The sequence below is a fragment of the Strix aluco genome, chromosome 3 (genome assembly GCF_031877795.1).
Source record: "Strix aluco isolate bStrAlu1 chromosome 3, bStrAlu1.hap1, whole genome shotgun sequence".
Taxonomy (NCBI): Eukaryota; Metazoa; Chordata; class Aves; order Strigiformes; family Strigidae; genus Strix; species Strix aluco.
The window spans coordinates 49,852,283-49,866,874 of NC_133933.1; the positions used below are offsets into that span (position 1 = coordinate 49,852,283).

General features: G+C 42.6%; 1 protein-coding gene across 5 annotated transcripts in view; it reads right to left on the bottom strand.

Moving 5' to 3' along the window:
- The window catches only part of TSNAX (translin associated factor X), a 37,844-nt gene extending 25,427 nt beyond the window's left edge, over positions 1–12,417 (bottom strand). Inside the window, exons 1-5 of one of the 5 annotated variants that reach the window (XM_074818480.1) lie at positions 12,233–12,342; positions 11,009–11,039; positions 10,094–10,201; positions 6,735–6,849; positions 4,973–5,103 (exon numbers count right to left, since the gene is read on the bottom strand). In XM_074818480.1, the coding sequence (XP_074674581.1) occupies positions 4,973–5,103; positions 6,735–6,849; positions 10,094–10,109 (262 nt within the window). In that variant the 5' untranslated portion in view covers positions 10,110–10,201; positions 11,009–11,039; positions 12,233–12,342. Of the gene's footprint in view, positions 1–4,972; positions 5,104–6,734; positions 6,850–10,093; positions 10,202–11,008; positions 11,040–12,104 lie in introns of all 5 variants that reach the window. The other 4 variants (XM_074818481.1, XM_074818477.1, XM_074818476.1 and 1 more) reach the window with 4 other exon arrangements.
- Positions 12,418–14,592: the final 2,175 nt, after the last annotated feature.

Consider the following 14,592-nt stretch of genomic DNA (forward strand, 5'->3'; position numbering starts at 1 on the left):
GCGTGCCATTAGCACTATTCTTAATGAGGGAAAGCATGAAACTCCTTTAGTGCTCTGCCAGAATTGTTTTATCTTCAAGTCAAAAGAACAACTGCTTGGAGTAACCCCAAAAAAAGCATTTAACAATTACAAGTGGCAAACAATATTCCCAAGCATTATACTCATAGAACTATTCTATTTATAGGCTAACAGTTATTATACTGAATAAAATATGTATTAGGCAGCTTTATTATGCAGACAGTCATGATTCCCCAGTTAAGGCTGCTACGATGGTTTCCATTATAAGCCCAGTTTTGATCCCTTTTACTCTTTCTGTGAGAGGTAGGGTGGGGAACAGGAGGATGTCTCATGTTTGGTTTCAAGACAAAGGAGAATATTTTTAGGAAGTTTGAGGTTAATTGGACATGCTGCTTTTGAGATATGGGACATAGGCGTTTCTTTATTCTTTTTTGAAGAAAAAAAGCAGTTTAATGGCAATGTTTTTGTTCATAAAAAGCTTTTTAACTAGTTCTCCAGAATTTCTTTAAAATACAAAATCAGAATTGAAAACCAGGTGAAAGGAAGGTCAAGACTTACAGCTCTAGGAAATACATAAAGACAAAAGATCTAGCACTTTTCCTAGCTACATTTATTTTCAAAACATGCAAGCTTTTTCCACTGCCAAAAAAGCAAAGCAACAATTAAAGAACACTAGACTTAAAAACAAAACTAAAAGCAACATTCTGAACTCTTGTCACTGTTTCCCTCCCAATTACAGCTCTTCATAAACAGTGGGAGGCAGGGGGAATAAAGCATTCCCTCCCACAGTTGCTCTTTATCTAACTATCCCCTCATTCTTCAGGTCTCTAGGTTTTCCATCTCAGCATCATAATCCTGACATCAAATATCCTTGCATCTCTGACACCTCCTTGATCCTAGCTTCACCAAGACAAAGATCTACAAGCCTTAAGCCTGCATATTCCTTTTTTTTGCCATCCCAGTGACTAACTCTGGCTAAAAGTTTTAGCTCTGGCTAAAAGTTTGCAATTCATACTTCTTGTACACACAAGCTCATTTAAACAATGCCTAAAAGCATTCCCTGTCTTCTCAGTGACACACGTATATTCTAACACAGTCCTTACAAAACATGCACAATGGGACACCAGCTGGCACAAACTCCCCTCAGAGGAGCAGCATGTTGAAGAGCTAGAATTTAAGAAGATGCTGTGGATGACCTATAGAAATTGATTGAAGGCAACTTATTCATTTGGATTTTATATACAGTCTTCTTAATAAGGCAAGAACTACCTAATTACAGCAACAACAGGGAGATCTCAGAGCTAGCCAGCATTACCACAGAATCACAGAACAGTTTGGGTTGGAAGGGACCTTAAAGATCATCTAGTTCCAACCCTCCTGCCATGGGCAGGGACACCTTCCACTAGACCAGGCTGCTCAAAGCCCCGTCCAGCCTGGCCTTGAACACTTCCAGGGAGGGGGCAGCCACAACTTCTCTGGGCAACCTGTTCCAGTGCCTCACCACCCTCTTCCTTATATCTAATCTAAATCTACCCTCTTTTGGTTAAAACCGTTACCCCTCATCCTATCACTACACTCCCCGATAAAGAGTCCCTACCCATCTTTCCTGTAGCCCCCTTTAAGTAATGTAAGGCTGTTATAAGGTCTCCCTAGAGCCATTTCTTCTCCAGGCTGAACAACCCCAACTCTCTCAGCCTGTCCGCATAGGGGAGGTGCTCCAGCCCCCTGATCATCTTTGTGGCCTCCTCTGGACCCACTCGAGCACATGTCTTTCCTGTGCTGGAGACTCCAGAGCTGGACACAGCACTGCAGGTGGGGTCTCACAAGAGTGGAGTGGAGGGGGAGAATCACCTTGCTCAACCTGCTGGCCACACTTCTCTTGATGCAGCCCAGGATACAGTTACACAACTGATGAGATTCCAGGGGCTTGACACTTACTCATGTCACCTGAAGAGAGGAAAAAGGTAAAAGCACAGCCATTCCCAGTTCTAGCTCCAGAAGTGCAGTGGGGGGCTGCATATTTCTGTCTTTTAGTTCTGTCCACAAAACCACAAAGTTCGGGCATTTGTTTGAGAGATTGCACACCTGATTGCTGGAAAGATGGACAGCAAAGTCTGCTTCTCCTCCCCATCATTATTTAGTGTACTAATTAATACCTCTTTGTCATCCTTTCTTCCTACCTAGAGAGGTCAGTAAGATTCACCCTCTTATGTTGTCTTAAAACTGTAGTAAGACAATTCTTTAATTCTATGATAATCTCACTCCAAGTCCCATGCAAGTGTTATGGATGTGCTGTTGTATATGTAACTGCGTGCAGTTCTCGGCCACACAATTTAAGAAGGATTTTAAGGTCCCTGAATGCGTCCAGGAGGGCAACAAAGCTGGTGAAAGAGCTGGAGCAATTTCCTATGAGGAGCAGCTAAGGACTTTGGGATTGTCTAGTTTGGAGAGAAGGAGGCTGAGGGGCAACCTCAATTGCTCTCTGCAGCTTCGGGGGAAGCAGAGAAGGAGGTGCTGATCCCTCGTATCCTGTGATAGGACGCCTGGGAATGGTTCAAAGCTGTGTCAGGGGGAGGTTTAGACCGGAGAGTTTCTTTACTGACAGGGTGATCAAATACTGCAACTGGCTTCCCAGAAAGGTGGTTGATGCCCCAAGTCTGTCAGTATTGAAAAGGCATTTCAACAATGCCCTTAACAACATACTTTAACTTGGTCAGCCCTGAATTGGTCAGGCAGTTGGACTAGGAGATTGTTGTGTGTCCCTTCCAACTGAAATAGTCTATCCTAAAACCTTTGCAGCTGTGGATGCATTGAGTCATCATACACATGCAGCAGGCCTCTAACTTCCTCTACTAGAGGTCTATAGTAATTTGGTTGGCTCTACAATGTCAATTTTAGTAATTTTTAAGAGGCTAAGATTTAAAATAATGGGGAAAAGTTTTAGAAACAATGAATTGTTTCTGATATCATATTTTCAGTTGTTTTCTAAAGAGTTTATTCAGGTCCATTTAGATATTAACAGGTATTTTTATGCAAGTCAGAAACCAATTATGCAGGAGAACCAGTGTAGCTGATTGTGGATGAGTATTTACCCAATACACATAGCAAATCTGAACAGAAATTTTTTCATTAATTTCTGTATTTTCAGGTTGCTATGGCTAGCTTAAGTTTACGTATCTTTCATATAAAAAAAAAATCCAACTTTTCAGGTTGGAAAAGATGTATTTTTTAAAAAACAAAACCAATGATCTTTTTTTACTCAGAGGAGAGAATCTGGAAGTAGAAACCTAGCGTCAGGTTTGCTCACTTGCTTTATAAGACATGGATACACACAGAAGTTATTGTGCGCTAAGTTTCCATATGTCTGCTATGTAGGCGTACTCTATTACATCTGAGATGAATGCAAGCTAATTCCAGGCAAGCTGCCCCTCAGTAAAAACAAGAGGTAGGTATGCCTCTTTGAATTTACCCACACAAAGCCACATACTAAGAAAATAGAGACAATTCATGTGAAGCAGCCGATGCAGGGTAACTGGTTGCACGGTACCAGTTTTGCTCACATGGCAAGGCTGATAGCTTCTATCATGAGGTCTCACAAAGATTCATGAGGTAGCAGACCTCAAATGCTGTTGTTCTATAAACAGCATTATATGACTCACATGGGACTACAAACTTCATGGGTTATTCAGACAAGGTTTACAAGTCCCAATGAAGCTTTCAGAAATTTTTGTTCATAAAAATGAATGCAAGGATTTTCAGCTTTTACAAGCAGTACTTAAAATTAAAATCCAAACACATTTTCAGCATGTCAAGATACTCATAATACACTTGGACTAGTATTGTTCACAGTTGAGGGTCATCTGTAGTGTTAGAGTTTTGAATTATCTTTCTTTTCATTGCCTCATTACAGTACTAAGCTATAAATAGCAGCAAGACACACAGAGATTAAGTGGCTCTTTAAGAATAACTACTTCTATTTAATTTGAACAACCCAATGCACCACAGGCAAGAGGACTGAGGAACTGAATTAGAGCCACTGCAGACCAGCATGGCAAGCTCCTTTTGACTCAGAAGTGCCAAACTGAGCTTTCACTTAAGAGCTATCTCACTCTTAACAAACTTAAGTTTGTGTAAGATGTAAGTACAAGTTAACCTGTGCACTGTTTGTCTCAAAGATTCCAGTATGTTTAAAACAAGATTGATAAACACAAGACACTTTCACGCCGTGATCAAGATGACAAAGAAGCAGTTACATATTTTACTCATGTGTTGCCACAAATGGGTCATAACAATTTAGGTAAGATTCAGACTGTCGGCAAAGATTCAGCAAAGAAACATGATTTGACAGCAAGAGTCATGAAAGCACTGGGACACAGTATCTCAAGGACATTAGTAAAGACTGCTATTTACAGAGAGAAACAGAAAAGATGTGATTGAAACAGATATAAACTCTGATTTAATGCTTGTAACAGGCAGAAGCACATTCTGAGTCTTGAGAAGAAAATACTGATCTAAGGGTTTTAATTCATGAACTTTATAAACTCAACATGGGATCATTTCACAAGACAGTCGCTCCCGCTCCCCTCCTAGAAATTATAACCCTTCAGGTGGGGTAAATGATTGTGTTGCACATACTCCTCTGAGTCAGAGAAGACCAGCCAGTACATTCATTAGAACTACTCCCAGCTTCAGTTTAGGTCAGGGTCCAAATTCTTCCAGCTGTAGTCTCCCATTTAAGTCTTTGCTTAACTGCAATGATAAGAAGACTGTAGGGCAAGAGCCTCTCTAATACCAGAGCTAACTTTGCTAACAACAAAGATTAATCTGAGCCCTAATTTATAACCATAGAAATGTGACAGAAATGACCTGCAGCATTAAGAGGAACCACTGCCACATAAAGAGAAACTGAGCTTAGTGCAAAATAGGCTACTTTCCCTGTTTTAAAATAATTTACCTGGAGATATAGCTCTGTGGAACTGATACATGTCTTCTCCAATCAGTTCTTGGGCAACCTGCTTAATCTTCCGTCGGACAGCATCTAGCTTGACTTCAGATTCATTTAGTATTTCTTCCCCATTGGGAGCACTGCAATCATAAAACAGAAACTGAAAGAGCACCTTTCAGATCATGACCAAACAGTTAAATACTACACATTTTCTTTTACTAACCAATACATTTTCAACGGCTTCAGGGAAAAACAAAGCTGATATTGGAATAAGAAACAGTTTAACATTGCTACCTGTTGCAGATTCTGAAATTCTGTAGATTCTTAACATGAAAATAATCAACAAGCCAAACACAGTTCTGGTAGCATGATGATTATTCCAGACTAGAATTTTAATTATTGCTTAAGTAAGAACAATGAGAAACATGTGCAAAGGCTTCAGAAGAGTATTCCGGAAAACTAGAAGTATTTGCAGAAGTACTTCAACCTTAAAAAAAAAAAAAAAATCAATACTTTGCAATACATTACAGTATTGCATAATACATGACCTACATATCTTCTTTTTTTTTAGGAAGTAATTATGGACTATGCTGTTCAGGAACAGCTGAAATATCTGATTCACAATCACAATATATACTTGGCATTTAAAGTTTAGTTTATCTAATTTCCTTTAAACTTCCCCCATCCCCTAATAATCTATATGGTATATTAGTTTACAGTCTATTTGAGGAACTACTGATCAACTAGTCTCAAGAAAACATTTAAAAACAAACAGATTTCTGAAAGTAAAGCCACAATAATAGCAAAAAGCAAAGGAGAAGGAAATAAAGCTACAGTATGGAAAGCTTCCACTCTCACAAAACCAGGAATGTCTTACAAAACAGGAATCTAAAATTTGGAGTAAAGAGGAGTTTTTTGTTGTTGTTCTTTCCTCTACCAGTTCCCAGCTATCCAGCCCCTGCAGTGGGAGTAGCTATTTACAGTCAAGGCTGTAGCAGTTACTAGAATTACCACAATGCCTCTTCGCAGAAGACGACCAAGCTAAAAACAGGGCAACTTCAAAATCCCTATTTATAACTGTTACTGGTAAATATAAATAGTTACTACTACTGCAGAAATGCATTAATATATAACAAAAATTAAATTAAAAATAAAAGGAACAGTGAGAGCTGTTAAAATTGTAAAACGTAAGACCAATGCTTGACACATAGAGCAAGCATTTTATACAACAGGCTATGCAAAGCTTCACATTTTCCTGTTATTCTTCTAGTTTGTCTGTGGCTTCCTAAGATTGCTTGAAGGCTCATGAGAATACAACACACATAAAAGCTCAAAACTCTATACAAAAGCCTCCTAGGTTGCAGTATGTATCGAAGTAAACAGAACCCAGGTCACCTCCTCTTTGCATTGATGACCTGTGGTGGGCTGCAAAAACCAAAATGGTGAAATAACTGCAGAGGCAACTAACCTGAAGGAAGGGTGCATGCTCTTCTCTCCCAGCTTGCTGAAAGCTGGAAAGCTCCCATCTGCTGTTACACTCTACTGCTCCGATCCTGTTTAACACGTCAATAAAACCGAGAAACCTGAACCAGCATCTTTTAATTCTCTAACTGGAGTGTGCACTCCTTAGCTCACATCCAGCCTAAAGGATGTTTATGGGAAGTCAATCAAATTCCTCTCAACAGAACATTGCAGCTATTAATCACAGATAGAGAGAACACTGCAAGGCAGCTTCTAGGTTTCTATGAACACTCACGTCAGTATGACTCACCTGGTAAACCTGTGGAGCAGAAATATCGTTCTTTTGCTTTCGATAGTTATATCACGACTGAGCTTCACAAGCCGTTCATATTTATCGTGTCTGGTGTCAAGCTCCAGCTGAAACGCTGCAGAGTCAATCATTACAGTAACAAACACGGTTATCACATGTACACAGCGCAGGGGAAGAGCAGAGGGCCTGTGCTACAGTAACTGCTTTTGGGCCCCAGCCTCACCAGCCTTTTCCCCAAGGTGCCTTTTCCCAGGTTGGGCAGCGCAGCTGCTCCTGCACAGGGCATGGCTGCGGAGGCCACCACTGCCCACCACCTGCCAGAGCTGCAACAGTCATCATTAATACTACTGTTGTTTAATAAGTCAGGCTTAAATATATGTCAAACCTTATAATGATTTAAGGCAGCCCAAACAATTTTAAGGTAAAAATACTTGTTTTAACCCATAAAATCTATCTTGCAATACTGCTGTTTAAGAAACTGACTTAAAGCTTCACCCAAATTAAACAAGATAAATCAAAAAATAAAATACTACAATCATTAGTAAATGATATTCACCAGTCTCTAAAAGAAAAACAGCAAACAAAAAAAGGCATTTGACTAAGGCACATATACTACTAAAAATGCACCATTTAGTAAAAAGAAAGGTTGCATTTCACATCCCAGCTTTGGCCAAAAGTCTAGTATTTCAATATCCCTAAGAAACAGAAGTGCTAAAGCAAAGCGAGATCAATTACATAAAATAAGATTTCTGACTTACTGATGTAAATTCCCTCTAACTACAATGAACACAGAGAAGAGAGGACGCGTATCTGGTTACCACATTCAAATATTATGAATGTTTCACAGATACCATTAACATTTGATAGACCATTATTCCACTAAGTAAACCATTAATAGATACTTACAAGAAATTCAACACATTTCCTGCATAATTGTCTGAAGTGTTAAAGTGTCTGTGTGAGAAGATGGTGAAAATAAGCTAAGAGGTTACATTTTTAAAGGGCCTAGCAAGTGAATATCCTTTAGAAAAGCACAGCAGTTTGCTAGCAAGCAAAGTTTAGATGAAGCTACAAAAACAACTGTATTTCTCATCGTCTTGATAAAAACTTGGTTCCTCTTATCTTGTTCTGTTCTTCCCAATCTTTGTCTGAAACCCTAAGTCACAAACGCTCCCACCGATCTTTTAAATGTTTCATGTGTCTGATTGCTGTGTCTCTTCAAATTCTGAGAGTCAAGTCCACCACTGATTTATCATCAGGAAGCCATTTTCCCTCAGATCATAGTAACAGGAACTTGAGGGAAGGTGACTGGTACTTTCCTTCCTAGGATGCCATATATGACATTTCCAATTACCATTTATAGATTTCATCTACCAGGAAATTCACTATTCTGAAGATCTACAATATTAGCAATGCCCCCAAGCTCTTCTGGACAGTTGTGGCTTTTAGAGTTCTATGCTACATTTTAAACTGTTAGGGACTACTAGCAAGTGTCTTGTCACCTGAAGTAAAACACAGACAAAACTGGTAATCTTTAGCCTAAAAGGGTGCAAGAAAATCTACTGTACTGTTGCCTGAAATTGCAAAGGATTAGAACCCAGGGGATTCTTCAGGCTAACACATCAAGACTGCACAGTCACTTCCTCCACACATTCCACTTTAATGTACAATCCATCACTGAAAGCAAGGACTCAGACTCTATTGATTTTGGTGGTCCAGAATCAGACCATTAAAAATGACACTTAATAAATCTTAATCTTACAAACCAAACTAAAAAAGATGTAACTGAATACTCCTTGGTTTTTGATTAATTTTTATTGTAGAAGACAATTTCTCATTCATTTTTTAGAAATCTTTGGTGCCAACAGATAACTATGTCAAGTACAACATTCTTCCAAAGAGACGAAAAAGAGCAAAATGTGTATAATCATTTAATTTCACACATTAAGTTGTTTAGATTCAGGCAACATACATAGAAATAGTGCACCACTCCAGTTCACCTGACACAGCTTGTTCAATTAGAAGCCATCTGGAGCACACCTTTTGCTTAACATTTGTGCCTGACATGGACACAAAGACCACCAGTGTCTCTGTCTGGGTCTTATAAGCACTAGTGCAATACAAAAAGTGGATCACTGAAAAGCTGAATAAACCGCGTCCCTTACATCCTCTCTGAAATTAACCAAACGCTGCTGACTGGATCTCATGTGAAAGGAGGAAAACAAGTGTTGTTTTGAATTTGAATTAATGGGAACCTTATAATAAACTGATATGCCTAAGGGTGAAAAATTAAAGTTGAAAGTACAGTTGCACTACTCAATTCAAGTGCAAGTGTATGTATGCTATTCAGTATAAAAGTTCAGGGGTTAAAGTTAATCATCTGCCAGGCTGACTTACACAGAAAAAAGAACTATGCATTTTAAAGGAAGCAAGGAAATTATATGATGTTGAAGTGACCATCTATAACAGCCATTCAGCTCTTACTTCTTCATCCTCCCTAGCTTCACAAAAAATAGGTGGGACAGGGAAAATTTTGTACCAAGAATTAATCTGTTCCCCACATCACATCTCCTTTTTTCTGTCAAGGCTTCTCATTTCTGAAGCTCAATTTTGCCTTGTTAGGGCTCATCTAATGAGAAAGTTCAACTAAATTTACTAGAGTTTAAATCTGGTTTTGTGCAAAATCCATAAAAACAATTTGGTTGGAGGGAAGTTTACACTTCCTTTTTTAAGAAACCGAAATACAAGCTAATTTTAAAAAGGCACTCAAACTGAAATAAGTGTCTACATACAGGTCTGTATCAGTTAGCTAAACTTATATTTTTAAAAAGTGCATGTATAAACAGCTACCAACTCGCAAATTAATGCATCCAGATTTACACTAAAGTAGCTCAGTCATCTGTGCACCAGAGCTAAGGTCAACAGCTAAGAGAATCTCAGTCTCCCCAGCGGTAGCCATCTCCTCCTCTCATCCCCATGGCTCAGATTTTGCATTACACCTCTGCAGATCTTACAGTTTCCTGCCACCAAAGGGCCTCATCACCTCTTCTCTGGCTGAACACTTCCGCAGTTTGCTTAGCATCAGGGTCAGCACAAGCGGGGTCGGCAGGGGCAACAGCAGGTAGGATGAAAAAGGGAGCAAGTCATGAGTCAGGTGGAGCTATGTGAAATCCCTCTCTCAGGACTTTATTGCACAAAAAGCAAAACACCAAGCTCTAAACGTATGAAGTACAAGTTCAACTAGTTTCAAGTTTCTCCCCCAGAGAAAGCTGGTTTATTCCATCACTAAATACTAGTAATTTCCTAACAATTTCTACACCACATGTTTTTACAATCTGGCTTTCCAAATGGTTACTTACATTTAAAAGACATCATCAAAGCTGAAGATGGATTAACATTCTCTTTTTCCTCTCTTCTTTGACCATGTGGAAAATTGTCATGCTTTCGTTTTCTGAACCCACCTGATCCTATTAATATGAGATACACACAAAAAAATATATTTAAAAACAGAGTAGTTTTGCCAGAGCATAAGCAGCATTAGAATGCCATCTTCAGAGCATTCCTGACTTTAGCCATATTTTACAGGATAAAGTAATTGGATGAACCTCATTACCAACTGACCTCATCTTCATATTAGCATGCTACTTTTTCCACCACATGCCTAGTGGAAATTAGAAAAAATTCCTACCAATTTCAATGGATGAGTGTGGTAGGATCCAAAGTCCTTTTTTTTTGGTAAGGTCTTCACACCATTTTATGTTTCCTTTCTGTAAGGAATCGCTGCATGGAAATCCTTGTGTGAGCAAGGACCTGCAGGATTAGACCTTTTTTTCCCCCCCTTCTTTTTTTTTTATTATTTTAAATATTCAGCTTGACATGAGTCAATAAAACTACAAGTTTTTCATTACTGCAATTATTTACATCATGGGTCTTCACAGACTACCATTATCCATGTATGCAGGTTTAGCTCCTACAGCATAGCATCTTAAGTCCTTACACTCTGCCCATTAACCAGTTTCTTTTCTTTTCACACCAATATAGCTGTTCCTTTCACACGGCCTTATATGTCTCTTTCTTAACCTCCCTTTTCAAACCCCCACCCAGAACTCATCTCTTTTGGACTGTGATTTACACTTTTGTCCTTCCTTCACCTAGCACTGACTCAATGTGTCATTCATGTTTTTAACCATCCCTCGCTCTCGCTAAGGGTAAGCTGTATACTTTGTGTTCCTAACAGAGGCCAAAATTTGGCAAACTCTTACATACAAGCATACCTTTTTGAATATGTGGAGTTCTCTCAATTTCCTTAAAAGAACAAAAGGAAGCTACTTAAAAGTTACAGACGAACACTGGATTTTAAAATGTTTCCGTTTAATTGTTTATTATCCCAAACCAAAACCAGAAGTGGGCGTAGCTACTTTCTAAAAGAGGAAACTGAAAATCATTTTTTCCTTCTTTTCTGTTAGGACATGAGTTCAGGGTTTTGTTTTTCCTGTAGCAGCTGAAAACATTACAAACACAACCCCTGAAATAGTGCAGAAAATTAAACTCTCTGCAGTACTCTGAAATTTAGGAACATCATAACGACCTACAGGAAAAAACAGGCTCTCCTCAAGTGTGTGTGTGGGGGGGGGTTAGAAATAGAGAGAAGAGGTTCCACTAAATAACCAACAATTTGAGTATCTGAAAACCACTGCCTGCAATAACAGTAACTTAGCCTTAATTTGAAAAAATAAGAAATAAAAAAGCCAGCTTCCTTGTTGCAGAGCTTACTTTCTGGCTGAAAGGAGGTGTGTGAGACTGCCTAGGCTAAACCAACATACAGGCCACAAAGCAAGTGCTGCGTTATTGAAAGTTCGTTACTTCTACAAGCACTTTACAGGCCTAACACATACCCAGCTTTCAACTGTAGCAACTGCTTTTTTATCGCCAAGGATGAACAATTCTAAAACTACATTCACAGACATATTTGTAAAGCCCAAGCGAGAAGGCGGTAACACCTCAGAAGAACCGGCCTCTCTCAGCCTGAGCGCAGAGTTCAGTGACAGAGCTGAAGGAAATCACTGGCTCACAGCACAGGCTCACACCCCCGTCCCCTCCTAGCTGCAGGGCCTCCCCGCCGCCTTCGCCAGCTCTAACTTCTCGCGCCTCTGTCTCCCGCCGGCTCACGGAGCCGAACCGGCCCCGGAAGGCCCGCACAGCCGCCGGCCCCGGCCAGCTGCGGCTGGACCGCCCCTCGGCGGCGGCAGGCGGCGCATCGGCCGCACACCCCAAGAGGCGCCCGCCCCTACCCCAGCGCGCCAGGTGGCGGCGGGCGGCCCCACTCCGCTGGGGAGGCGGCACCGAGCCTCAGGGGGCCGCAGTACTCGCCTCGCTCCGGCGGGGGCCGGGGCCGCAGCCGCGCTGCGCCACACACCGGAGAGCCGCCGGCTCCAACCGCCGCTGGGCCGGGCCGGGGGGCGGGAGGGGGAGAGGTACACGCGCGCCGCCGCCGTCACCTTCCTTGCCGCTCATCTCGGTGCCGGCGCTGCCACCGACGAGCCAGGCCGCGTCCCCCCGGCAACCCGCTTCCGCCCCGCGCGCCGCCAGGGCCCCGCCGCGGCGCACGACGCTCCCGCCCCGACGGCACCGCGGCGGGGCGCCCGCGCAAGTGCCTGACGGCAAGATGCCACACAGCCGGGGTGCGCCGGCTCGTCGCCCGCGGCGTGGGAGGCGCGGTGCGGAGCTGTGGCGGCCCGGGGGTGATATCGGGCCTTGCTGCCCGCGAGATCGGGGCAGCGCTGTGGGCCGGGCCGTGCTTCCGAGCAGGCGACTCCGTGGCAGCTACTGTGCGACCCCGCCGTGGGGCCTCCCGCGCCCGCGGCACGACGGGACATGTAGTGCTGGGGCGGCAGTGGCGATGCCGTCAGAGCGGGGCTGGGTGGCAGAGCTGCGGGCGGGGGAGCTCCGGTGCTGCCCGCCCGCCACTCCCTCTGGCAGCCGGTGTGTACCGCCACCGCCCTGCCCGACCAGTTGAACAGAGCGGGAGGGGTGGCGGCGTTGGTGCTATCGACTCTTCTCGGCCTGGACCCGCAGAAAGTTGCTGTCATGTCGCCTTCCCCTCACCCACCTCCCTTCCCTCTCAGGCCCTCTCCCCACTCCCTGTCTCCTTACTGCCCTTCCATCCCTGCCATCTCAGGACCATGGTGCTTTCCTTCCACACGAGGTGAATCGGAACACATCATCATCCCAGAGTAGCCAGCACCTCAGTGCCCAGTGGGGAGGGGGCCCCACAGCACCCAGCCACGAGGTGCACCAGGTGAAGGAGGCCAGGGAGGATGCAGACTGATAGTGAGACAGGACTTGGGAACTGGAGACACTTAACTATACACCGAAAAGATCTGATAGTGAAGCCATCTGATACCTGGAAAAGAAATCTGAGAAGCAGCTGATGTAGCTGCAGTCACAGGGAAGGCGGTGGCCACAGCAGTAGAACAGAGGTCCCTGGCCTGCAGGCAGGGAGAGAGGGTCAGGAGGGGACTGTGGATTGCTAATCTGACCTGGTTTGGAACTGCTAATTCCTGAACCCAGGTTATTTGCATCCTGTGTTTTGTCAAACCTGATAAAAAGTGATTGCTCTGCTAGGGATTTAGTGTGAGCGTTCATAGGAGACATCACAGGACTGAGCACAAGGGAGATGGATGCACACTCTAAATATCTCCCTGCACAGAGGGCGCTTGATGACACTTCAGTTCTTATGGTGATGAGCTACAAAAAGTCTGCTCGCCCCAACGAATTATTCATGTTTTTCTTTCCTACACACGCATCCTGATGTGTTCCTCTAACATGTTTAAAAAAGGGATGGGTGTTGCAAATCCCGAAACCAAAAGGCTTGCAAATCATCAGTCTTGTTGCTCTTCTGCTAGATTTCATTTCTTGTCACATCTGTTGCCTGTTTTAGTAGCTGGATTCCCAAGGAAACAAAGCCCATATGAGCACAAAGGCGGAGTGCTCGCAGCCTTTGTGTGTGGGTGTGCATATGTGTCTGTCCTTCCTCCCCACCCTTAATAATTTTTGAATCTGTTGGTCAATTGGTTGATCTGATTTGACAGAGGGAAAGAGCCTCCAGGACTGATTATAAACATCCTGACTAGGGAAAAAATTTTGGGTGGAACTTGCACCTTACTAGAAACCAGATAAGCCCAGCTGGGAGATGCAAATGCTTCGGAGTCCAACATTAGCAGAGCCCAGCCTTTGGGAGTTCTCACAGAGCAGGGACACCAGTCCTGACTCAGGCCTTTGTGTTTAACAAATGAATATGGCTATAAATTGAAAAAATAGAATACCAGGCGAATCTGTCAACAGATTCAGAAGGACAATAAATCACCGAAGTCAGATAGTAGAGGAGAAAAGCTTTGACAGTGAGCTTTAAACAGTCCCTAGGCAGCCAAGCAGGAGTTGCTAAAACCTGGTATTTCCAAATATCTAGAACACATGACTCTGTCGTGCAGTGTTCAAAATTATTCAGAAGTATAACATAAAACCTCTCTCCAGTTTTCTAATCTAAGAAAACAGATGTTTATCACATTTGAAAAACAGAGTACAAAGAGGATCCCAGCAGAACTTCCTCAGGCCTGATCTGCATATGGAGTTGTGCAACAGCTTGATTGCTGTCCTACCAGCTGCACAGGAGCTTTCTGCTTTCTACGTAGCAAAATCAGAACATGAAATTATTTGTGTCAGTGTTATCGCTGCACACAGTTAAGCACAGCCTTTTGGTTTAGAAGATGTACAAATCTGCTTTGGAAACATAATTTTTTAAAAAAACTGTGCATTTCCCTGTTCTCAGCAGCTATTCGAACAAAAAGCAGAGTAGTTT